The 27,402-nt window shown below is 43.7% G+C and overlaps 1 protein-coding gene across 3 annotated transcripts in view; it reads left to right on the forward strand.

Moving 5' to 3' along the window:
- The window catches only part of RASAL2 (RAS protein activator like 2), a 239,370-nt gene that overhangs the window by 104,248 nt on the left and 107,720 nt on the right, over positions 1-27,402 (forward strand). For all 3 annotated transcript variants that reach the window (XM_069981110.1, XM_069981111.1, XM_069981112.1), the window contains exons 2-3: positions 684-811; positions 9,865-9,991. In XM_069981110.1, coding sequence (XP_069837211.1) covers positions 684-811; positions 9,865-9,991 — 255 coding nt within the window. The remainder of the gene's footprint in view (positions 1-683; positions 812-9,864; positions 9,992-27,402) is intronic.

The following is a 27,402-nucleotide window of genomic DNA, read 5'->3' on the forward strand; positions in this document are numbered from 1 at the left end:
ATGTACAGTTCTATAATACATACCTGTGCAGTATTGGACTGCGGTGGTGCAGGCCCACTAGTGGATTGGATTCTGGTGCCCACCCCACAGTTTCTGTACATGAAAATATTACCCGATTACTTTCAGGTCTCAAGATTTTTAACACATGTTGATGAAATTGGCCCAGAGACACCATGTGATCACTATGATGTCATATCTAATGTTTTTGTGGTACTCTTATGTCGGGGTATCCCCTTATTGTTGCACATCATTTTAGTTTTTCCTACTTATAAGACCTCCTTATGAGGGCTTGCTTTTATGGAACCATTTTATTGTACTTTTGAATGGCATCTTTGAACTACCTGGAGTCATTGAGGTGTTACACAGCAGCTCAAGGCAAGCTTCCTGCATTCACTTTTCCCCCTGCTGCAAGCACGCCTGCTTCCTGACAACTGACATCTAATGCAACAGCAGGGATCAGAAAGGAGGCGTGCTTGCAGCTGGGGGAGAGGTGAATGCAGAGAGCTCAATGACTCTAGGTACTTTTTATATACAGCATACTCCAGATTTTACGCTATGTATTTCCTCGCTTTCCAGCAGTAAACTTTGCCAATGTATTACAATAGGAAGTTACTTTTTTTTTTTTTTTTTTAAATAATTGCTGGAACTTATGTTGATGTTTCTCTGCCCCTTGTGTTTTGTAGATGTGAAGGGACCCCCCACTCACAGGCTGTCATGTGGCCAGTCACCTTACACTGAGAGCACCACATGGGAGAGGAAGTACTGCATCCTGACGGAAAGCCAGCTGGTGCTCCTGAACCGGGAGGACGAGGTGAGGCCGCAGTGCACAGAATGAATGCGAGCACGAGATGTCACCAAGTGGTTGTAGTTACACATCAGTATGGAGACCCCAGGCTTGCCTCCAGCAGCGGCCAGGAGGGCCGTCCTTTCTTTATTTTCTCCCTCGTCCCACATGGAACGTGTAATTACATCTATTCACACCTTGTTAATGTCCTGGAAGTAACATAATTATGTGGAAGCGCTTACGGGAGGCAGCGGGTGGGCGCTCCGCACTATTCCCATACTATTACTGTACAGCTCATTTCATAAAGCTACAGATTGGCCATAGCTGCTTTATTACCTCCTTTTTCCTTACCTTTTGCTATGTTTCTAAAAAGTCTTTACAATGACTTGCAGAGAGCTGAACGGAGATGTTGTTTGGACACGATGGACAAATAGAAGTTCACGTTTTTTTGTTTTTTTTCCTCTTGTCAGTCTAGCTGGCCACATAACAATGCAGCCATGGCTTCATGAAGTATTTAAAGTGTCACTGTCATTTAAAAAAATGTTTACAGTACAGAGGACTTTAAGAAACTTTGTAATTGGGTTTATTAGCTGAAAAATGCATTTTTATCATGAAAAAGCAGTTGTGACACAGACACATATATGTCTATATTCGTACACACACACATTCACAAACACACTGTGACACAGGCAGATATTTTACTTTATTTGCACCAGTAGACATGCTGTGACTCACGCATATGTACATACATTCACACGCATACACACATTTTTTTGTTTTTACATGCAGATGCATATACACAATGACACACACATACTAACTATATATATATATATATATATATATATATATATATATATATATATATATATATATATATATATATATATATCTTTATTAAAACACATACATAGAAAAGTGACATTAACAGCATGGATATATCCGTGCTGTCAGTTTTCAGATCACACAAGCAGTGCCCACATATCTTCTGTGCTGCTGTGTGATCCGGTATCCCGTCCTCTGGCTGTGAAGCTCTCCCATCCGTCTCCACTTTAAATTGTCTGCCATCTGCTGGTAAAAGTACGATACGATCTGCAAATTTTTTGCGAACAATCAACGGGGGTTTGAGAACATGTTCAAAGATCAAAATGAACGATTTCTCACTCGTTGTTTGATCGTTCGCTGCGGTTACACGTACGATTTTCGTTCGAATTCGATAGTTATCACGCAAATTCACACGATAATCGTTACGTGTAAACACAGCATAAGACTAGCCATCTTTTCCCTGTAGTCCTGACCAATGTTCGTGGAGCTAGTGACTATGTAAGTGCAGAACTATATTGAGCTATTGCTTTTATGTTCTATACCTGAATATGCCAGCAAATAAAGAAAATTTTTTTTTTTTTTTTTTTAGCTTTTAATTCAATGAGTTTATAGAATGCGGCTACATAGTAAGTCACCCCTGTAGTAACACAGGGCCCAACTGTTCTTTTATTAGATCATTTTTTTCTAAAACGCAATAGAATAGACATAATAACAGTAATACATGTAGCGGCTGACATATCCCATATCTCCTCAGCTCTGGTATAATTAGGGTAGATGAAGTCTAGACGAGGCGCTGCGCTGTTGGCACAGAAACCTGATATGGGGCTCATTAGTCCTCACCTACGCTCCACATATTAAAATGCATACATGGGAGCGTAAGGCGATATTTAGAGGACATGTGGCAACTTGCCATAGGGGGCATTCATTAGTCACAGCATCTGGATGGCTAAAGAAAACAAACTGGAGGCACCGATTTCTACCAACAAAGAGGGACTGTATAGTCCATAGCTCTCGAGTGCTAACTGAGCAGGCCTGGAGTAACAGCTAAGGGAAGACTATAGATTCTGTTACTGATCTGTACATATATTAGATCATGATTTTATCCAAGCTTAGCAAAACTTGGCCACTTTCTTCCAGAAACAGCACCACTCTTGTCCACTGTTTGGGTGTGGTTTAGCAGCTCAGTTCCATTGAAGCGTTCACTATCTATAGAGCTGCCAGAGATGGACAAGTCCACCACTTATCTATTTTCAATAACACCATAGATGACAAATAAATAGGTAGTGCACATTTGGGTGTCGCTGCCCCACTTACAATAATGGGGTCACAGTGCTTGGATCCCATGCAGCTTGACACTAATCCTTGTGAATGGGGGCATATGTTATTTTGACTTAGTATAGACCTTTAAAGGGGTCGTCCAGCGGAAAATATTTTTCTTTCAAATCAACCGGTTTCAGAAAGTTATATAGATTTGTAATTTACTTCTATTTAAAAATCTCAATTCTTCCAGTACTTATCAGCTGCTGTATGTCCTGCATGAAGAGGTGTATTCTTTCCAGTATGACGCAGTGCTATCTGCAGACATCTCTGTCCGAGACAGGAACTGTCCAGAGCAGGAGAGGTTTTCTATGGGGATTTGCTACTACTCTGGAGAGTTCCTGTCTTGGACAGAGGTGGCAGCAGAGAGCACTGTGCCATAGTGGAAAGAAAACATTTCCTGCAGAACACACAGCAGTTGTTAAAGGGGTTGTCCAGTGAAAATCTTTTTCTTTCAAATCAACTGATATCAGAAAGTTATATAGATTTGTAATTTACTTCTATTAAAAAATCTCAAGTCTTCCCATACTTATTAGCTGCTGTATGTCCTGCAGGAATTATTGTTTTATTTTCAGTCTGACACAGTGCTCTCTGCTGACATCTCTGGCCGAGACAGGAATTGTCCAGAGCAGGAGAGGTTTTCTATGGGAATTCATAGAAAACCGAGACAGAGTTCCTGTCTCGGCCAGAGATGGCAGCAGATAGCAATCTGTCAGACTGAAAATAAAACATTTCCTGCATGGCATACATCAGCTGATAAGTATGGGAATACTTGAGATTTTTTTAAATAGAAGTAAAAAAAAAAGATTTTCGCTGGTTAACCCCTTTAAGCTAAGTGGGATGGGAAGCAGCCGTGGGGGTCCTTCCAGATGACTACACACCTTGTTCCAGATTGATTATAAGGCCATGTTCCCACTCACACACACATGACATCGGCCGATCTGTGACCCGGCCGGGTCACGGAGTGGCTGCTATCAGAAAAGATCATCACCAGCCGGTTGATCTTTACTGCCATTGAATTTGGATGCGGGCGCATCCGTGCACACCCACATCCGAATTCCCCACTGCTTTGCAATGGTGTGTGCAGCCGGAGCCGCACGCTCCATTGTGTGAACTGACAGGGTTTTCTGCGGCTGCACTGAATTCACAGAAAACTTACATGGCTAACAAAAAAAATTCTCATTCATTGGCTGATCAGATGTGTCCAGTAAAATCATCAATCGTCTGCACATCGCTGTGTAAATGGGCTGTGCGCTTGACAGTGATGAATTTAAGGGGTTGCAATGACGATCGCCAGATTGGTTGTGCTAGCTGTGTGTGTGTATATGTATATGTATATATATATATATATATATATATATATATATAATGAATTTCCCGCAGCACTTCTTCTTTAGTGAAAAAATCTTCAGGTGTTTATTTCATTAACAGTCGAAAAACATTGGTGCAGCACAGCAAAATAATAAAGATATGATGCGACGTTCCGGCGATCTCCACCGCCTTTTTCAATATTTTTTCACTAAAGAAGTGCTGCGGGAAATTCATTTTTTATAGTTAAACAGATCCTGGTCAGATACGATCCTGCTGGCACTCGGACTCACTGACTGAATTGGTGGTGCATATATATATATATATATATATATATATATATATATATATACTAGAAAATGAACCCAGCGCTGCCCGGGTATAAAGTGTCAGATGCTGACCGGGGTGGTCACCTCCTTCACTAAGACCATTGATTGAACAGCTGTCACCAGCCTGTCGGATCCGTCACCATCCGCTCCTGAGGCTGCAGTTTACTCATCCTGTTTTTCTATAAGACATAGCCAGTGGTCACGTGTTGGTCATTGGGTGAGTGTTTTATGGACACATTGTATTGAGATGAAGCTCTCAGGTAATAGATGCTACAAGAATATTATATGGGACCATTTCTATGATAACATTGTCGCTGTGGGTTTGGGGTGTAATGGTGATGTTTGCGCTCAGCTGTATACACAGTGATTTACACCTCGGTGCCACGTTGTAATGGAGCCCAGAGAAAGCCCTGTCACCTCTTGGCGGCCGGTGACACATTTGTTCCGGTGACAGGCCTCATTACTGGCGGTGACCCCTGTGCGCGGTGTATTATTATTTGCTGTCAGCTGTGGTGTTTATATGGGCTTCACGCTGACTTCTTAGTTTGTGGTGCGTCCCCTTTGGCTCGCCAGCACCGTCTAATGATCCTATTAAGGTGCTGTGCATGTCGCCCATGTGTATTTACTGCGGGTGCCTCAGCCAGGGTCGGCGGGGAGCGCTGGAACAAATCATTTAACCCTGTTACTAGGTGGAATACATCTTCTGTCCATTAGAGTGTTTACAGCCAACAGGAGGGAGAGAACTGGGGAAGTATTAACCCTTGAGTAACATTCACTTTTCTGGTGCTACGGTATATTATACCGGTTGACTTGTGCAAATACTCTATAGAAGCACGGGGCCGGGGGTGGATTAACTTTACCATAGGCCTGGGGCTGTTCAGTAAGCCTGGGCCCCACATCCCACTGTAACTATGGCAACACTAGCGTGGTGTTCATAGTTCAGGATAGATTATGTCATGATGCCCTGATTTGTGCCAAATAGTGGTAACAGAAAGCAAGGCCGTAATTCATAAAACTAGCCGTTATTTGTGAATTATTTGTGAATACGGCAATTTACGGCCGGTTTTATGAATTACGGCTGTTTTTTAAGTAGTGTGAACCCGGCCTAAATCTGCACGGATATTCTGTTGGCTATGGACCACTTGTACTCTTCTCCCTACTATATCTTTTAGGATTGCTAGCTTCTCCTCCAGTATTAGATTGATGGTGGTCCACCTCCTGGACCAAGTGCAAATCAGCTCTTTGAAGGGGCTGCATCCTCTTCAATGTTTGCATTGCTGTACTGTTGATAGCAGAAGTGCAAGGTATTGCTGCTTTGCACTACAACACTACAGTACCATGTACTGCTGTGGCTGATAGTATAGAGAAGGAGGGGCAAGCACATGGAAACATTCAAGAGGCTGGGATATCGCCTGAGCATGACACATTGCTGGGGGTCAAACCAAAATGTTCCAGTCATTTAACAAAATGGAGACCTGCCAAAAGCCAGGATCATTAGAACAAGCCATAAGAAGCACTCAGCTGTGTGCTTCACTCCCTGGCTCCCTTCAGTCTCCATCGAGTTGCAAAAGACATGCTCCATACAAGTTTATGGGACTGTCTTCTGTATCTGGAGTTGCAGTGAGCTTCTCCCTGCTCATTCTAATGGTTTTTCAGGTCTGGGTGTTCAGACTTGCTTTGACATATCAAACAACAGGGACACATCATAGCGTTGTATCATTGCCGCTTCTTTTTTCAAGTTTTCCAAATACTGAGATATCCGGAACATTAGACACCAATTGACTTGAATAGTCGTGAAATTTACGACCGTATTCACACATGCCATCAAAAGCGTTCCGCTCGACACCTGTGCAAGTCTGTCAGTCTTCCCCGCATCCAGATTCAGCAAATTCCACCTCTGAGCCCCATCAGCCGCTTTACAATGGAGCGTCAGCAATGGCTGAACAGATTACTCAGCACTCTAATGATAAACACACAGAAGGGAGCCCTCCAGAATCCGCACCCTCCTGCCAAAAAAATTGTTTTCCTGTTGCTGTTTGCTCCCAGAACTGGCACGAGGGTCACTCTCTCTCGCTGTGTAATTACAATGGTGCGCTCTCCTCTCGAAGCAAGTGATTGGCACAGTACACAGCCTGCAGATATATCCATCAGCGTGCGTCTCCTCTCCTGGCCGCACCTGGAGAAAGTCATCCAGGATCAAGCCTATACTTCAGGCTGATATTTATAGGAGTGATGGCGGGATGGGCAGAGGAGGCATCCAGCATCCCGGGCACGGCATGGCTTCTATACTGCCACAGTCACTAAGCATGACGGCTCCCATGGCTCTGGCACATAATGCCTATGTTCTTTCTCTCTCCGTATGTCTAATTGTTACCTAGCGTTTAAACCAGTAATAAATAGCTGCGTGGCGGCATCATGGTGGGACTGAGTCATTTCACCTTCTTTTGTCTTGTTAGTGACACGTATTATCCTCTACAAGCATCCAATACAGAGCATCAACTATACAAAATTACATTGCAGTAAATAAAATCTGAATAATACATGAATACATTTACATTGACCATAATGGGAACTCCAAAGAGAAATGGATAATGTATCCTAGTTTTCATAATAGGCCTTTAGTTATCGCCACGACTGCATAGAAAATTCTTTGAAAATCAAATGTTGCTTCGGTAATTGCCATGACTATGATGAAAATTCTTGGAAAATCAAGTGTTGCTTCTTTTGAAAGGAGACTGCCAGGTAGTGACACTAGATAAAAAGGAGTCTCAGTAGTATAGAGTCCTCCCAATACCAAGGTCGGGGAGGGAGGTGTTTTGGTCATGAAACTGGCATAATCGAGTCATGGTGCCACTTCGGCAAGTGTCCAGGAGGCGGGCTTTCTGATCTCTCTTTATTGAGAGCGTCCCAGGATCCATTCAGCTATGACTGATGGCTATAGCGCTGTCCTGATATAAAGCCAAAGCTGTCAATCATAGCTGCGATTGACAGCTATCTCCTAGACCACAGGTGTCAAGCTTGCGGCCTCCAGCTGTTGCAAAACTACTACTATCATGCCCAGACAGCTAAAGCTTTGGCTGCCCAAGCATAATGGGAATTGTACTTTTACTGCGTCTCATTGTGTTCCCGTTCATCCCAAAGCTGCTGGATAGTGTTGAGAGTAGTCACCTCAAGTCCTTCATTGTGGAAAGTGGATACTCACATATTCTTTGTACTTCCAAGCCTACTGATTAGTGTTGAGCAAACCTGTAAAAATGTTTCTGCAACGTTATCCGAACCCAAGCGCTCAGCATTGGATTCCCCGCAGGCTGCAGAGGTTGGATGCATGTAGCCATGTTTTCCAGGACTCCCTAGGGAGGCATCCGACTTCTGCAGCCTCAGGGAATCAAACTCTGAGCAGTTGGGTTTGGAGAATGTTGCTGAACCCGAAGATTTTGACAGGTTTACTCAATACTACTACTAATACATAGCTATGTTTATATTATTATATAAGGCTGGGTGCACACTGTGCTATATGGCTGCATTTAAAATGTAAGTCATAGTAGTGACGAAGTATACTGATATATATATATATATGATAACATAGTTTTCGGTTTACATCGTGTTACATATGCAGATGTGTCTTTGCCTACATGTCATAGGTGGTTTTCAGTACTTTCAATTTCGCTGTATGCAAAAGAGTAGTCAACACAGCAAAAAGGTGTATGTGCAGTGTGTATTTTTTAGAAGGGAAATGTGGGAAACGGATTCTGCTGAATAGCATACAGCAGCCTCCCATTTATTGTATACATTATTATCCTTTTAAGGGTAGCTTCACACGTACCGGATTGGTGCGTATTTAACGCTGCGTTTTTATCGCTGCGTGTTTGTTGTGATTTTTACATGCGAGTTTTCATTTTCACATGATTTTCATGTGAAAATCAAAACTCGCATGTAAAAATTGCATTAAACACGCAGCGTTAAATACGCAGCAATACGGTACATGTGAAGGCACCCTAAAGACAGCCGCAACCCTGGGCCACATTCCTGGTCCCCAGTATGGCTCCCCACCTCATTCTGTGTCCCCCAACGTGACTTCTCATCTTATTACTTGTCCCCAGCATGGCTCCCCACCTTATTCCTCGCCCCCAACATGGCTCCCTACCTCATTTCTGGTCCCCAACATGGCTCCCTACCTCATTCCTGGTCCCTAGCATGGTTCTTTACCTCATTCCTGGTCCCTAGCATGGTTCCCTACCTCATTCCTGGTCCCTAGCATGATTCCTCACCTCATTCCTGGTCCCCAGCATTGGTTCCCCACCTCATTCCTGGTCCCCAACATGGCTGCACACCTCATTCCTGGTCCCCATCATTGGCTCCCCGCCTCATTCCTGGTCCCCAGCTTGCCCCCCAAATCATTACTGGTCCCCAGTGTGCCCCCACCTTATTTCTTGTCTCCTAACATGGCTCCCGACCTTATTGCTTGTCCCCCAACCTCTGTTCTTCTTCTATGCATGGCTTCCCATCCTACTCCTAGTCTGAATCATGGCTCCCATCTCATTCATGCTCCCCATTTTGGCACCCCATCTTAGTTCTGGTCCCCAGCATAGCTCCCCATCTCTTATGTGTTCCAGAGCATAGCTTCAGACAGCCATGGCTACCTTCAGAAATTTCCGCTGCATATTCTTCCAAGCAGAAATCTATATGCTGTGTGCACATACTCCTAGACACGTTCACTTCCTGACAAGGTCAGGTGCAGTCAATTCAGCACTACCATAGTATCTTGATACCCATGACATACACAATAGCCTCACGTGAGATGTTCACAACAGTCAGGTATATGATCGGCTTTGCACAATATAAATTCACACTATGTTTTGTTCCATGTAGTGTGTATTACTGTTTTTATGTGATGTAAATGTATATAATCCATGCCAGCGGTATATAGATGTCACTTATCATAGAGTCAACATGACTTTTACTGGTTGATAATTTACACAAGTTACGGGCAGGGCTACAGATGGGTGGAATGTTGTAAATACCTTCCTTTTTTATTCCATTCCTATTACTATCTCCACAGACTTGTTTTACAAGGTGTCAAATCAGTTAACAATACAGCACCAGCGTCAGTACCTGGCAGTGTCCTGTAGAGGGCGTGCGTCAGTCACGGATGAGCCCGAGCGCTCTTCTCCTAGCCTTGTAATCACACGCAGGATAAAGAGATCAAGTGGGGGCTGACTTATCTGTTATAGCTGCGAGGAGATTAGCAGCACTTGTTACTGTACATAGTCATCCTGAGCCCTGTCCCTCATTTTCTTGTAGATGTCCGGTGACTCTGTACAGGACTCAACTCCAGAATCCACCAAAAGTCGGAGCCTCCGAAGAACAGTCAGCGTCCCTTCCGAGGGGCAGTTTCCTGAATACCCGCCAGAGGGTGCCTCCAAGCTGGGTAAGTTATAAGGATGATTTATCTAATCTGGATCTAGTCACCATATGTGCAGGAAGATTGAGTTTTGCTGTATTAGTTTATGTCTTAGACCTGACTGGAGACTGACAGCTGTAGAGAGATTATTCTATGAACGTGTTCACACACATGGTAATTGCCCCCTCGGCTGTGTATACTGAGCAGATGCTAGATAAGACGGGACTATTAGGATCATTATGTAATTTTTATTTTTTTTACGTGATTGACAAGTCTCTAATGGGAACTATGAATACTATAAAGGATGCTCCGTCAGATCATGAGGTACTGATAGTGATACAAATCATGATCAGTCATTGCAGGAAATGGGGTAAAAGGGCACAAAGTTCCCAATAAAGTGCCTGTACGCACCTAGATTTCTGGCAGCAAACTAGTCTGTGATATGCCGCACACAATGCAAAAAAGGGATTTCTGTTTTGTATTGACTTTTGTTCTCCCGTCATAATGTATTCATTGTAAAGATTATAGAATAAATCAACAGTTTGGCATTTTCATGATAAAAAAAGATACTGTGAAGAGTTGACATTTTATTATATAGTATGGGGCCCCCTGGTGTTCAGAGAGTATAGTAATGTGCGCGTCCACTTACTGGAGGACACACATGCTCAGTCACTCTCCTCTGCTGCCATCCTTTGATCACTGCACAGCAGCCAATAGGCATTGCTTTTGTAACCTGCCATGCTTCTGCAGGGGGTGTGCAAGGGAACTGTATTTTCAGCTGCCAGTGGGGGAAGGAGACTAATTTTGTACAGAACTCAACCCCAACCACATCATGGGGAATGTAGGGGAGGGAATAATAAAGAAAAGGAGAAACATGGCAGGAGGCCCTAATGGCAGTGTAGCAAAAAAAGGCCTATCTTGTATCTCCGGGTAAAGCTACGGCCATAGTAGCTGTAGGGGTGTCAGCTACCTGAGCCAACCATATAACACTCATGCTAGACCTGTCATCTGACAATTCAGTCTTCAGTTTATACTAGAGGCTCCTACTATTTGGGAAGTTTAACTATGGAACTTATCCAACTGGGTATTTTTTTGTATGTACATTTACCTTCATTTATACCCCCTTTATTTCCCACTGGAAACACTCGCTAATTTTGTCAGGAGACACATAAAGGCAGCATAATCTGACCTCCTATTTTGCAGTGGGAAAGTTGTGTCCGGTAAAGACTACACTTCCCAAAATGCAAATCCGCAGAGCTAGCTTTGTGATGATATTGATCCAGCCTGGAACGCTGGGAGAATTCTGCTGAAGTGTGACTGCAGCTCCGAGCTACCATACAGGCTGTGACTCAGGATCAGTACAAGGTGAGTCAGGCAATGGATACACAAAGTTACCCTATATTTCTTTACGGAACCTATTAAGTGATATAGTGCTGCCCCTTTCATCAGCCTAATAAGTTTTTGCACCCCCGCAGTGTTGAAATATATGGAAGGATATTTAGACTGGCCAGATCCTCTGTGCCTTTATGTTCACCTATACACTGTGTGATACACTTGTAACCATCTTTATTGGAGCCAGAAATATTGTCAAGCGAACAGAGTAGCAAAGTGATCGTCTTGTGATTCTGACTTTGATCATTCTGTCACTAATCTACATGCTTAAATGGTCTCTGTCATTTTAAACTATTTCTGTCCATGTGATGGCCAATGATTCCTAACATATTTCTGAATCACTGCATTTACACAAAAAAAAAAGTTGTTGCCTCTGTCTGCTGTTTCAAAAAGTGGAGGTGGGCTAATCAAGTCATGATCTACTGTTCCTCAAAGGTAAATCAAGGCTTTCCTCTCATCTCCCATAGTGTATGTCCACTGTGCTGCAGTGTAGTCTCCCCTCCCTTTGTCTTCTTTGCAGCGGCAAGTAGCAGCTCACATAGCAACTTTCTTCCCCACTTGTTGTCAGGTAGTTTATGTTAAAGGAGAACTCCGGCCAAAATGAAAAAAAAATCGACTGCAGGCAGTGGGTGCAGAAACATAATAAAGAAGCTCTACTTGCCCATCCCCGTGCCCATGCAGTGCCACATCACTGGCTGTTTGACCACCGCTGAGCTCAAAATTCTCCCTTATTCCGTCACAACGCAACAAGAAGGGTCTGGTCAGCCAGTAACTAACTAAGCGAACATTCCTAATGCTGCGCTTACACGGAATGATTATCGTTTGAATTTGCACGATAACGATCGCACTTAAGCGATAATCGTTCCGTATAAACATAGCGAACGATCAATCGACGAGCGAGAAATCGTTTATTTTGATCTTTGAACATGTTCTCAAATCGTCGTTGGTCGTTCACTAAAAATTCGCTGATCGTTTCGTGTAAACAGTCTTTCACCGATTTAACCTATGTGTGAGGTAGGCTTAAGCAATCGCAAAACGATCGCAATATGATTTTTCTATACGATATATCGTTCCATCTAAACGCTGATCGTTATCAAAAACAAATCGTTATATCGAAATTGTTAATCATACGATCGGGCGAATTATCGCTCCGTGTAAACGCAGCATTGGCCTGGGTCATGGAGTTGCAGGATTGGGAGATCCAGGAGCCTTGCTGTGGCCAGTGAGCATTAAAACAGCGCTGTTGGGGCACAAGGATGGGAAAATAGAGCTTATTTATTATGTTCCCGCAGCCAATTTGTCATCTTGGCCGGACTTCTCCTTTAATCATTAGGCCAGCAGTGAAGCCAGTATAGTGAGTGCACTATGTTATGGCATTGCAGTGAAGAGTATGTACTGTATTGTGTTCTGTGATTGGCTATAGAGGTAAGGGGATGTAACTACGTGTGCACTACTGGTAAACAGCTCAGCTCTGGTCCTGCCACCTGAAATGGAGAAAATGGAAACTCACTGTGCTCCATAGAGGGCACCCAGAAACAGGGAGAACACTACAATCTTCTTGTGACCCCTCTAAAGGGTTAATCTTACGAAATGACAGAAAGTGTCCAGAGACCCAGTCAGAAGCCAGCCATTCCCTTTAAGTGCCCTTGTCCTGATCCCTAATGCCCCCTATGGTAGACTCGTAAAGCTCTCTTCTGGCTTGGGCATTTTTGACAGGTTTGGAGACCTCATCATTTCCCTTTCTGCCAATGTAATAATAATCAGAATCTATTCATTAGAAAATATCACAAGTCAAAGGTTAAGTTCCACCTTATGTGTTATTTATAGATTAGGGCAGAGACATGAGGATCCATGGCCCCGTCTAATCTCTTCAGAGGCTCAATAATTCATGCTTAATCCAGCTAGATTCATTCACAATTGGTATAGGAAGTTTAACCTAATATCCGCGGCTGAATTAGTTTCGGTATGATCATGACTGCACAATCTTTACTTCAATTCAATGGATTGTCTCGCAAGGACGACCCTTGTCCATATGTTATATTAGGGCATATGGAGGTCACAGAGGGGGGTCTCCTCTTTGCCATGCTCCTCTATGAACTAGAAAGGAGAGACACACTGTACGGTTTGAGCCTTTTGTTGGAGTATTTCCTATTCTATACCTTCAGCAGAAGGATCAGACATATGCTACTGTATAGATACTGTATAGTGGTGGATAACGTCCATAGGACCCTATTGTATAGTATGTTTTATGTTTTGTGTTTTTTTTTGCTGGATACAGCAAATGTGATGCCATCTATAAATGTGAGCACTTCCCAACGTAAGATTATGGCCACATGGCCGTTTAATACGACTGCAACTTTTTGACTATAATGCATGCTAGTGAGATCTGCGCTTCTTTACCAACTGTAATGAATGTTCTAAGAGGAGCTTGTTTGCATGATGGTTGTCCCATGTAAAAGGCCTTTAAATGGAATTTATCAGCAGGTTTAAGCATCCTACCTTAAAACAAGGTGGAGCCTTATATTATTAGGTTCTACAAAAGAAGGGCTAGGGCTTATCTTCAGGGTAGGTCTTATTTTTGGAGAAACACAGTATGCCTTTACACTGTAGCCCCCTATATACGGTAGTTAGCTGCTATACTATATGTCTCACTGTTTTTAGGCTCCTATACTGTATGTTCCCCTGTAGTTAGGCCCCCATACTGTATACCTCCACCCCCCTCTGTAGTTGTTCCCCCATACTGTATACATCCCACCCCCACAGTAAGTCCACCCATACTTAACACTTAAAATTTTTGCGTTTTTGTTTTTTTCCTCCTTGTGCTTAAAAGGCCATAGCACTTGCCTTTTTTCACCTAGAAACCCACATGAGCCCTTATTTTTTGCGCCACTAATTGTACTTTGCAATGACAGGCTGATTTTTTTTCATAAAGTACACTGCAAAACCAGAAAAAAATTAAAGTGTAGTGAAATTGAAAAAAAACGCATTTCTTTTATTTATTTTTTATTTTTTCGTTTTTACGCCGTTCGCCCTGGGGTAAAACTGACTTGTTATATATGTTCCTCAAGTTTTTACCATTACGACGATATATAACATGTATAACTTTTATTGTATCTGATGGCCTGTAAAAAATTCAAACAAATATATGTTCCTAAAAATCGCTCCATTCCCAGGCTTATAACGCTTTTATCCTTTGGTCTATGGGGCTGTGTCAGGTGTCATTTGTTGCGCCATGATGTGTTCTTTCTATCGGTACCTTGATTGCGCATATGTGACTTTTTGATCGCTTTTTATTACAATTTTTCTGGATTTGATGTGACCAAAAATGCGCAATTTTGCACTTTGGGATTTGTTTGCGCTTACGCCATTTACCGTTCAAGATCAGGAATGGGATAAATTAATAGTTTGGGCGATTACGCACGCGGCGATACCAAACATGTTTGTTTATTTATTTATTTGTTTATTTTTATTTATAACATGGGAAAAGGGGGGTGATTCTGACTTTTATTACGGGAGGGGGCTTTTTATGAATAATAACACTTTTATTTGTACTTTTATACTTATACTGGAAGCCCCCCTGGGGGACTTCTAGTATAAGTGTACTGATCTCTCATTGAGGTCTGTGCTGCATAGATATGCAGCACAGATCGATGAGATAGGCACATCGATTGCTTCCGGCTGCTGCAGCCGGAAGCAATAGAGTGCCGAGTCGGGATCAGTGCCATTACGGTGCTGACCCCAGACGGGGTAAGATGTGTGGATCGCTCCTCCGAGACAACGTCCCAGAGGAGCGATCCACCCCACTAGACACCAGGGAACGGCTGCATACAGTAATCGGATGCAGCTGTCAACGATCGGACCGTGCCCGCTAATAGCCACGGTCCCGGGCTAAGAGCGGCACCCCGGACTGCGACGGTTCAGAGCGCGGCCGCCGCGCGGCCCTGCTCTGAACACGTGTAGGCGGCCCTGGACGTACGGGTACGTCCAGGGTCGCCTAGGGGTTAATACCTCCAATCCTCATACTGTATACCTACCTCACTCCCCCTAGTTGTTCTCTCATACTGTATACATCCCCCTTGCAGTAAGTCCCCACATACTGATTACATTTCTCCCCCCTCTGTAGTTGTTCCCCTATACTGTATACACCCCCTCTGCAGTAAGGCTACCCCATACTATATACCTCCCACCCCTATATTGTATACCTACTTCACTCCCCCTATAGTTGTTCCCCCATACTGTATACACCCCCTTCTGCAGTAAGGCCCCCATACTGTATACCTCCCCCCCCTTCTGTAGTTTTCCCCCATACTGTACACATCTCCCCTCTGCAGGTAGTCCCCATACTTTGTACCTCTCTTCCCCTTCTATAGTTGGACGTATAGTGCATCTTCTTACCCCTCCTGCCTCCCCTTTAGCCTGTGTTGTGCAGGTGAGAATAACAAGTCTGGCACTGATTGGCTGATGCTCAACCACCCCGTGTCAGGGATCTGGTCAGCTGACTAAGCCTACTCAAAAAAAAAAAAAAAAATGCAAAAAGAAGCGAGGACTTCTTTCCAGGGTAGGTCTAATTGTGGTAATAGGAGATATTACAAAGAGGAATATATGATGGCCATTTTATTAATATGCTAATTAGGCAATTAGAGGGAACTGGGGTCAATCCTTGGGGTCCGAAACAATCAACTGCCCTCTTCTCTAGAGGTACCCCCTAATGAATACTGAGCCGGCTCTCTATAGGAGGTGTCACACCAGAGGCTCAGCTCAGTATTCAGGGGGTGCTAGAAGAGTGGGCAGGGGGTAAAGGACCACCCCCGCTTTGTACTTTTGCTGATGACATTGCGGGGCTAAACAGGACACAGGGAGGACTCTGGATGAATAGACGCATCTTCTGCAAAGGGCACAAGAGATTGATGATGACTCCAAAAGCTTTAAGAAGCCGAAGTATTAGCAGATAGTATAAATAGCTACAACCGCCCCAGTGTCTGATGATAATGTGTTCTTTGCAGGACTTGTGATCCCATCCGTCTCTCACATGCTGGTAGTTTCGTCTTGTCGTTTCTCTCTACATTCCAAGGACATTTTCACACATTCCAAAAATAAAACTTCATTTCTTTTAAGAATAATGCTGGCAGCAAGGTGTTGGGTGACCCCGGGTCACCGCAGAATTCCCCAGATGCTCTCACTTATCATGCAGGAAACATTATGAGCGTGGTCCGCCTGCTTTATAGAGGAGCTTTGGTTACTCGCTGTTATGGGTTAGGCAGTGGCTGTGGTATCTTTCCTTCCATGTAGAGGGCGGCAGTGGGTTCTGATCTGTTTCCCTGTCAGTCCTGCGCAGGAAGCTGCCGGAGACGCTCACTACTATCTGACCAAAAACCTTATCCACGTTTCCTAAAACAGTCTCATTATTATAGAGTGCAAACAGAGAAAAAAAATCATATGTGACCTGTCAAGGTTTCTGGTGTTCAGACCCCACAGATCTCTAGATAGAGCTGGGAGAAAGCCCCTCTCCTCATTGTGATCTCTTATCTGGTCGGCAAGGAGCATTTTTAGAAAAGTGTAAAAGTGACAGCATGGAAAACTCCTGATCCTTAGCTGATCGCATCTTTTGTGCAGGCCAGAAAATCTATTGTTACCAGCCACACATCCCTCTGTGTAAACGGGACATGCAGCCAATAGCAATACATTTAAATGGCTGCACAAATGATACAGTGATCATTTGTGCAGCCGCACAATGATTGCCGATTTCTGCTAATCAGTACCTGCTTACATCCTTGCGCAGCCCTTAGGAGCTATTCACAGGCCCACAAAATACTGTCCATGCATGGATGGTATTCTGCGGACTGGGCCTCTGAGCTCCCAGCATCATCCTTCATTATTATGCCAGGAGATCGGAGTCTGTTTAAACCTTTGTGTTACTGTACTGACACAGCCGCACAGATAGTAGTTTGCGAATATGTGATCGCCCCCTAAGGGTCTTTTTATGCAGCCCTACATGGAAGGGTGCAAAGGATCGCTAATCAGTTAGATCAGCGCTCGTTTGCAAGTGTCTTTACACAGATATGCTTTTATCCCTGCTGTGCTGCTGTGTGATCAGGCATCCCACTCCCCAGCCACTGCTGTATCTTCAGGCCGCCCCCTCCTCTAGAATGATTGACAGTCAGAGGAAGCAGTGGCGATAGAGCAGGATGCTGGATCACACAGCAACGCAGAAGGTATGTATTTACTGCTTGTGTGATCTGGAAACTGACAGCACGGATATATGTATACGTGGGCCAATTATTGACTGAAAGAGCATTTCTGACAACACTGCTACAAAAGATCTACAAAAATACTTTTTTGGCCACTTTCTTCCAGAGACAGCACCGCTCTTGTTTCCAGTTCGCCAGTGTGTCTTACAATTAAGCTCCATTCACTTCAGTGGAAATAAGTAGCAAAACCTGCACCCAAAGTGGACACAAGATGGTGCTGTCTCTGGAAGAAAGTGGCCATGGTTTTGTAGCGCTGGATAACCCCTTTAAATCTTGCTGTAGAGGACAGATTTTTTGGCAAGTCTATAGAACCTGCCCCCTGGAGCAAGGCAGGGGAAGAAGCGCTCTTATAATCTGTGGGGTTGCAGACCCCCTAGACCAGGCATGTCCAAACTTTTTTCGAAGAGTGCCAAATTTGATGAAGTGAACATGTGCGAGGGCCAACCATTTTACATGCTACATGCTATATGCTTTATAACACAGGCAGATAATAGCAAGCTGGATACCTGGGGGGCCGTAAAAGTTCGGAACGCGGGCCGCAAATGGCCCTCCGGCCGGACTTTGGACATGCCTGCCCTAGACACATGAAAAGTTTTTTTTTTCTTTCAAATACTAAAAAATACTCAACCTGTCCAGAGCTCATTTTCCCAGTGCAAATGTCCAGAGCAGTCACATTGTTCTTGTGGATGTAAGGCTTCCAGCTAATCCCGCAGGGCTATGGTTTATGGGAGAACCTTCTCTACATTGCTTTGCTGACCTCAATGTGTTCATGTACCGATGGCCAATGGTTGGTTATTCTCTGAAGCACCAATGATACAGGTGGCGGAGCACCAAGACTGCTCCATTCATTGCAGAGAACAGCTATTCCAGATAACAGAGGGAGCTGTGAACATGCAGCCGTTCTGTCCCTTCTCATATTAGTGCAATGTACAAGCTGCATGGCTAACAGCACACTGCAGAACTGCAGCCATGTACAGTAAATGTGCATGCAGATCGCATGAATTACCAGGCAGTATGCATAGCACCTGCACGCTGACATCACCGCCCGCCTGTACTTCAGGTTGGGTTGTTTCCCTGTAATTATAACCTCGGAGCATTAGCACATGAATGAGTGACTACTCCGCATGCTGTCATCATAGGTGTCTTACCTTGACCCCACCCATCTATAATCCAAATACCAAAGGAATTTCTACTGATACCTAAGGATTATTTGTCTTTCATTGTGTTTTCAAATGAACATTCCAAGGGATGTACAGAATGCTTTATGGCATCCAGAGATCATTGGGAAGATAGAGAAAGAAGGAAGCACTTTCCCAGATTTATAGTGTACCTGTCAGTTCAAAACTTATTTAAATTGGTAGTTTACCAAATATTTTTTCTTTTAAATCAACTGGTGCTAGAGATTTGTAGTTTGCTTCTATTAAAAAAAAAATCTCCAGTCTTCCAGTACTTATCAGCTGTTGTATGTCCTGCAGGAAGTGGTGTATTCTTTCCAGTATGGCACAGTGCTCTCTGCTGCTACTTCTGTCCATGTCAGGAAATGTGCAGAGTAGTAGAAACTCCACATAGAAAACCTCTCCTGCGCTCCAGACTGGAAAAAAATACCACTTCCTGTGGGATATACAGCAGCTGATAAGTACTGGAAGACTTTTGGGCATTTTCTGGCACCAGTTGATTTGAAAGAAAAACTATTTTGGTGAACTATCCCTTTAAAAAAAACTGCCTGGTTTTTTACATTATCCATTCAAAATTTTAGTGCTGTCACTGCTGTTATTGAGCCCGATTGCGCCCCCCCCCCCCCAATGGGGCAGAGCCATTTCTCATTCTCTTCATACAAGAACGCCCTTTCCCCCTCACTTCTCTGGCCAGTCACAGCACAGCACACATACACCTCTCTGCTATGCCATGATATAGTGCTGGTAACTGTGCCCTGAACAACCTGCAATATGCTGATGCAATGTTTAACCGTGCACTAGATGACATGAGAGGAAAAGGGTTACTGATGCACTGGCTTTGCACTGTAGTATGTGAGCAGAAAGGGAAGAAATGGTTTACACAGCTGCTGCCGAGAAGCTAAAGGCCCTATTACACCAACAGATCTGACGACAGATTATCTGCCAAAGATTTGAAGCCAAACCCAGGAACAGACTATAATCAGAGAACAGGTCATAAAGGAAAGACTGGATTTCTCCTCTTTTCAAATCCACTCCTGGGTTTGGCTTCAAATCTTTGGCAGATAATCTGTCGTCAGATCTGTTGGTGTAATAGGGCCTTTAGGGAGGGGATGGGGGGACATTACCATGCCACATTGTTGACATACAGCAGTAGGAACACTAGTATTTACACAAGGAACAGCTACCCAGAATCTAAAGCGTGGCCTGAGGTTACAGAGAAGCCTTGATTTACCTTTCAGGAACAGTGTGGCTCACCCTTAACAGACAGAGTGTCTCAAGTAATACAAAATTAGCAGATTGTCTAACACTACTGGGTGGTATTTTATTTGGCTGCCTATTGCCTAATCCATTGATTCTGACCCTTTTTTAACTTTATATATATATATATATATATATGTGCTCCTGGTAAAATGTAAACATTGTTCTTCTAAAGACAGAAAGACTTTTCAAAACTTAAATTTTTTAAAGAACAGGGAAACAATATAACACATAGTGAATTTTACATATCCTGCTGCGTTCAGTGCTGGCCGTGATTGTTACTTGTATACGTCACTGCGGCACAATGGACTGCTCGATACGCCACCTCATAGAAGTTAGTTAATTTATCGGATGTTTGTCTCTCGTACTGCGCCAGGCATTAGCTGCTTGGGCAGCAGCAGATCGCTTCCTCCATCTGCGCGCTGAATGAATTGGATTGATTTCGGATGAGTCAAAGAATATCATTCTCATCGGCTCTTCTTTCATTACGTACAAGATTGAGGCTGCCATTAAACACTCAGTTGCAAACTACACAGATGGTGACTTCATTGTTTTGGGATTAACCCTGCATGCACTAGTAAGACAAGTCTTGTGCAACACCGACTTCCTGTGCCACCTGATGGCATGTAACCCATTGGAAACCAAAGTACACTGAGTTGGTATAGATTGCATTGGATGTCTATTTCTACATGGTATACATGTGTTGTCTGGTCCGGTGCAGCTGAGATAAAGACCTATAAATTCCTAAGCATTGTATGTGCACACAATAGGCTTACCAATGAGACGTTCCTAAAAATATACATGCATATAGCTCATGTACGTAGTCCATAAATCTGTCCATATGTTTGGAAATTTTCTTATATGTAGAGAAGAGGAGATTCTTCTCCGCTTTGTATCTATAGCTCACTTGAAGCAGCAGCACTGATGACATTATAGAACAGCATTGAGCAGTGTAAGCTGTGATTCCAGCACTGTGTTAAGACACTTACTACAGCCCTCAGCAGTTTTCTGCCTCGCTCTTCAGCTATTTTAGCTAATTTTAGGAAAAGACTTTTATATCCTGATAATACAGTATAATCCGTAAAAAGTATATTACAGATCTATATACTTTAATGCATGGGGTCTAGCTGTCGATTGTGAACACTGATAAGGTGAAATTGAGTTGTTAGCACGCGATACCGTGCAAAAGACCATCAGCGGACAGGGGAGTAATCTTATTTAAGGCGGCGCTTTAGAGGTTTCAGGATAAAAACATTGTATTTGTACTTTGTCCTCTGAACACGGCTGGCTGGATGGAGGGGGGCGCTCTATGTGGGTGAGCTCAGAATTACATGGATCATAATTAGCAGCAGGCCTATTGTCACATACAAGCTCTGACCTATATGGAATGCAGTGGGCAGGCATGAGCTGCCAGCGCCTGCATTGTTAATGGAGATCAGCGAGGGTGGGCATAGATGAGGCATGCATTGTGCCAAGGCTGGCTACAGCTTGGCATCTATACACAGTTTTAAAGTAATTTTTCTAACTGTTAGAGAATATATATGCAGTATGCAAGGAGTTCGTTATTATCAGATCTTTATTTTAGTTTATTTTTTTTGGCAGCCATCTTGTGCTTGCTGACACCATATTTCTTAAAGGGGTACTCCAGATTTATTTTATTTATTTATTTTTTCAACTGGTGACTTAAAGTTATACAGATTTGTAATTTACTTCTATTTACTGTAATTTATTTTCCAGCTGCTGTATGTCCTGCAGGAAGTGATGCATTATTTCCATTCTTACAGTGCTCTCTGCTGCCACCTCTGTCCATGTCGGGAACTGTCCAGAGCAGTAACAAATCCCCATAGAAAACCTCTCCTGCTCTGAACAGTTCCTGACATGGACAGAGGTGGCAGCAGGAAGCACTGTGTTAGATGGGAAAGAATACACCACTTCCTGCAGGACATACAGCAGCTGAGCAGCAAAAAAAATCTGCAGGATAGAAACACACCAAATCCTGCCGATTTTCACCATATATTCCTGCAGGTTATATAAAAATAAAAAGGCGTCAAACTTTCATCTCTCCAATTGTTGCAAAATTTCGATTTGCTTTAGCTGTCCATGATGGTAATTGTTGTTTTGCAACAGCTGGAGGGCCACAAGTTTGGCTCATGTGTCCTGTGGTAAATATATGTCGAACGAGACAGAGAGAGAAGCACTGAGCCGCTTACTTCACCCCTCTCACCCATCTAAACTTTCCACTTATCTTTTTTACATGTTAAATATTTTTTTCAACTTTCAGAAACACTAAGTTTTTGGGCAATCCTAACAATAGCTGCAGTATAAGTATAGCTACAAGTCCCAGCCAAACATTCACCTAATCGCATTATTGATGATCAGTCAGACCAGTCATTGATCAGGATGACCAGGTTATTGCAAGTCTACAGCCATCTTATTAGATTACCTGGCTCTAATATAAGCATGCTCTTGTGATAATAGGCCACAAGTGGCCGAGCCTAGAAGCCTCTAGTAATATAGAGTCAGTGCTCTTGTATGGGAGCTGGCTGGGCCTGTTCCACCTTCTTATCTCCTCGGCTCGCTGATAAGGTGGCTGCGGTATTGACTGAGACTTCCTACAGGCTGATAACCCGCACTGGTTTTGTATTGTAGCTCATTTGCAAACAAATTAAAGCAGCCAAATAGCTGACGTCTTTATCATCCGACTGATATTATTAGAGAATGTGTATGGACTGTTGTATTATAAGCAGCCTATGAGACCCCTCTACAGACCCCCATGTGCCGCCATCTACGGACTGACAAACAGCAGGACTCTGTTATCCCCCCAAATATAGCAGGTTACTGGAAGCCAAGCTTATCTCCAGGGATTACTCAAGTGTGTCAGGTTTGATGGCCGCCATCCGACCATCATGATTACTTTGTTTTCCCAGCCAGGACTGTCTGGGCCATAGTCGGGGGACTGTAGTTGTCCATACTTGATCCTGTCTCGGAGGAAGTTGGCAGCAAACGGGTGAGAGACTGAAGCTGCAGAAGAAAATCCTGTTTTGACCCCCTTCTGTCAGCCGTCAGGGCTTTTACATGACATGACTGAGCATGAATGAGTGCAGCCGGGGGGTGAAATCTGTCAAAAAGTTGTCCTGACGTAGTTTTTTTTTCTATTATCCCCACATGTTACTGTTTATATCATTTATGTGAAGTGACAGACCTGCATCCAATCTATGGACGCTCAGACTAGGCCGCAGCCCACGGTAGTGATCGATCAGCGATTCAGTGATGACCATCTTAGACTAACCATGAAGGACAGGTTACCATGTTGTTGAGCTGTATATTCAGTACTGCTATGGGCACAGAGAGCGCCCTCCATTTGTTCAGTCTTGCTTTGGTGTAGCCCTTCTTCTCCTCACTCCCTCCACACATGTGCAGGCTAGGCTCGGCTGAACCTGCATAGGTTTCCTACAGGTAGAGAAGAGACAGCCACTGTCCGACATGCCTGGCAGCAGTTTATCCCCCCCAGAAAAAAGGATCATGCAGTTGCAATCCATTATGTCCAATCCTTCCTTTATCAGAGGAGATACAGAAGAGAACTATATACCTTAGACTAGCTAAAGCTTTGGCTGTCCAGGCATGATGGGAATTGTAGTTTTGGAACAGCTAGAGAGCCAAAGGTTTCCCATCCCTGCATTATCTGGATAGCCACTCACATTGGTTTTAGTGGTTTTGGCAGACACTTACAGTATCTAAGCTTTACTCTGTTCACACCTTTGCACTTTTGTTGTGTGTGTTCACACTACTTGCTGCTTTCAGTGGATTCTTTACCAAAGTGTATATAGCCTTTAGGTTAAGTCTGCATGGGCCAGAATTGCTGCAGATGTGTGCAGGTATAATCCACAGCAAATTACAGTAACTGCATATCAACCTATAGTCCAGATTGGAAAACCTCAGATTATCAAGTTCTGTTGTGGATGTCCAGTGTGAATTGCATCCTTTCTCAGTGACCTACCTGGATTTATCAAGGAACAATATAGCTTGTCCACCTAACCTTAAGGGTCTGTTCACACGCACAGAATCACTGCGTAAAACTCACACAGAACTCGCACAAAAGTATCTGCGTTTTTTGTGGTGTTGAACTCGCCTGTGAAAATCAAAACTCGCATGTAAAAATCGCAGCAAACACGCGGTGAGAATACACTACACATACATTGGCTTGATAGCAATCAGTATCGCTGTGGATTTATGTGCGAGAAACTCGCAGCGATAAATACGTAGCCAGTCTGTACGTGTGAACTGACCCTTAAGGGGTTTTCCATAGTTAGAAAAACATAGCTGCTTTGTTCCAAGAACAGTGCCACTCCCAACCTCAGATTGTGTGTGGTACTGCAGCCTAGTTTCATTAAAGTGAATGGAACAGAGTTGTAATGCAACACACATCTTATTGGGTGTGTTTTTTTTTTTGGGGGGGGGGGGGAGCAGCTGTGTTGTTTTTTATGGTCTTACACGTTGATCACGTTACAGATATATGTGTGTGTATGTATATATATATATATATATATATATATATATATATATATATATATACATATAAATATACAATCTCCTCCAGTATATTAGACTAGACACCAGAGTTGTACAGGACTGACCATAATTATACGTATCCTCCAGTATATTAGACCAGACACAGGACGGACCATACTTTCTTCCCTCTATTGTTCATTGACCGTGTACTTGCATGGACTGACATGCTGTCTATATGGAAATTTCTAGAGGTTGAGTGGCAGGACAGCTCCCTCCTGCTGGGGGGAATTCTGACCATCAAGGGGGGGAGGGGAGACCCTTGAAGAAAAGATTTCCCAGGATGTCTCTAGTCCTTCAGTGCAAGAGATACAAATAAACAATGATCTGAATGGTGTGGAGAGATCCCAGACAGCTCTGATCTGGCTTCTATGTGCAAAGGAAAGTCTTCTGCAACAAGCACTGTGCACGTATTCCTGGGGGTTATGTTTTCAGAGCCAGTATGAATATCTGTACTTAGCTCTTCAGTGTTTTACTTGACTTTCAAACAGACTTGTGTCTTCTCCAGCTGGTACAGAACAAGTGCATACAGCGCCAGCTCTGGCAGCGCAGCCTGATGTTCTGCAGCAGCTGCGTCCTCCCTTGCTAGGCCAGGTTATACAAGCTCATAGTTTATAGCAGGGGTGGGGAACCTGTGCTCTCCAGCTTTAGCTTTGTCTGTCCAGGCTTGATGGGAGTTGTAGTTTTGCCACAGCTGGAGAGCCAAGGTTCCCTAACCCTGGTTTATAACTTGTATAGCGGCTGTTCTATTGTCTTTTAAACTTGTAAATGACTCTTAAGGCCCTATTACTCAGAACGATTATCGGACGATATGAGCTGTTACGGCCGATAATCGTCCTGTGTAATAGAAGACAAAGATCAGCCGACATCGTTCATGTTGGCTGATCGTTGCTGCCGTTTGTCTTTCAACCATGTGCTGCGATATGCTGCCGTCGCTCCGTGTAATAGAAGCGGCGGTAGCAGACGGACGCTCTCCCCTATGGGTTTCCCAGACGATCTAGCGATCACCCGGGCTGCACCCAACCCCCGCGGCGCTCGATTGCTCGGGAAGATTTAGGGCCCTATTGCACGGGAAGATTATCGTGTGAAAAATCGTTAGATTGTTCGAATTTGAACGATAATTGTTCTGTGTGATTGCAGGCAATGATCGAAAAAGCGTTCGTATGTTGTTGATTTAGATCTGAACCTAAAAACATCGCTAATCGTTCGCTGTAATTCCACATTCAATCGCTCAAGTTCCGCATTTGTTCACTAATCGTTCAGTGTAATTGCACATTGTCCATTGGTTTGCTGAGATCAGAAGGAGCAAACGATCATAGTAATGATCGTAACGAACGACCATCGTTCTGTGTAATATGGTGAACAATTTTAGGTTAACGATAAACAATCTAGTTTGCGATCGTTTATCTTTAGTCGTTAATCGTTAAAAATCGCTCCATGTAATAGGACCATTAACCCTCTAAACAACTTCTCCAGTCATTTCTAAGAGGAACTAGAAAACTGGTTGATTTTAGTTATGGTGACTGAAATTTTCCACTGTAGATCTTGCCGTAAATCCTGGATACACCATGGATTTCACACCTGCCACATTGACAGAGGTGACATATGCCGTGAAAGTCTGTGACAGATCGGCTGCAGAATGAGAAAAAAGCGTGCAAACGGTCCAAGGCATGTGGATGGGGGATGGCTATGTCTCCGCTGCTCCATTCACCACTGTTTGGACTGATCTATAACAGAGAACATATCGCCCTGTGTAATAGGGTCAGCGATCAGCTGATAGATTGGTTCACTTTTTGACAGGTTTGATAGGTTGGCATCTCCCTATGTAATAGGGAACGTGCTGCGGACAAATGATAGAATCAAAGAGCCGCAAGAGCGATCCCGCCATCATTCATATCTACAGGACTGGCACTTATTTACTGCTCTCCATGGCCCATCTAATAGGGCCCTCAGCGTATATAGCGGTGTTCATGCTTACGCACTTCCGCCTCATTCACAAATGGCTCAGGGGGACCATCATTCTCTTTATTGGTAGTGGTCCTAGCTATGACACAATTATTACTATATCTTGCAGATAGGTGATAAATGCCATTAGTCAGCAGATTCTTTCCTCGTTCTGACAGAAATGTTGTATCTATGTTTAACCGTCTGTATTCCAGATGCAACGCTTAATATTCACCCTAATAATATACAGTGGTACCTCGGTTCTCAAACTGCTCGGAACCCAAACAGTATTTTCAAGAAAAGTTTGCGGGCCCCCAGTCTTGAAGTACAGTAAAACCACGGTATTCAAACGAAAATTTACCTGGAAGTAATGCTCAGAATTCAAACTCTGCTCCTATGTGAATGTTTTTGCGAGCGTGGATGGTGGGTTGTACCTGGCGAGTTTAGCACTGGAGAGGCTTCACATATAGTACAGTACTGTATAAGACTGCTGGAGTGCATATACAGTACAGTAGTAGTACAGTCAGTGCACCACCATCTCCTTCTGTAAAGGCCCTATTCCACGGAATGATTATCAGCCGTATTCGGACGATAATTGTCCCATGAAATAGAAGGCAACGATCAGTCGACATTGTTCATGTCGGCTGATCGTTGCAGTCGTTTGTCTTTCAACCATGTTTAAAAACAAACGACTGTGATAGTAGCGATCTGCTGCCTTCGCTCCGTGGAATAGGAATAGACCGCCGCTATCCTCTATGGGCTGCCCGGACGATCTAGCGATCACCCAGGCAGCACCATGTGGCCCCTACCGCACTCACCCACTTGCTGCCACAACATGTCATGGCTCCTCACGCCT

Source organism: Dendropsophus ebraccatus, chromosome 8 (assembly GCF_027789765.1).
Source record: "Dendropsophus ebraccatus isolate aDenEbr1 chromosome 8, aDenEbr1.pat, whole genome shotgun sequence".
In the NCBI taxonomy this organism is placed as follows: Eukaryota; Metazoa; Chordata; class Amphibia; order Anura; family Hylidae; genus Dendropsophus; species Dendropsophus ebraccatus.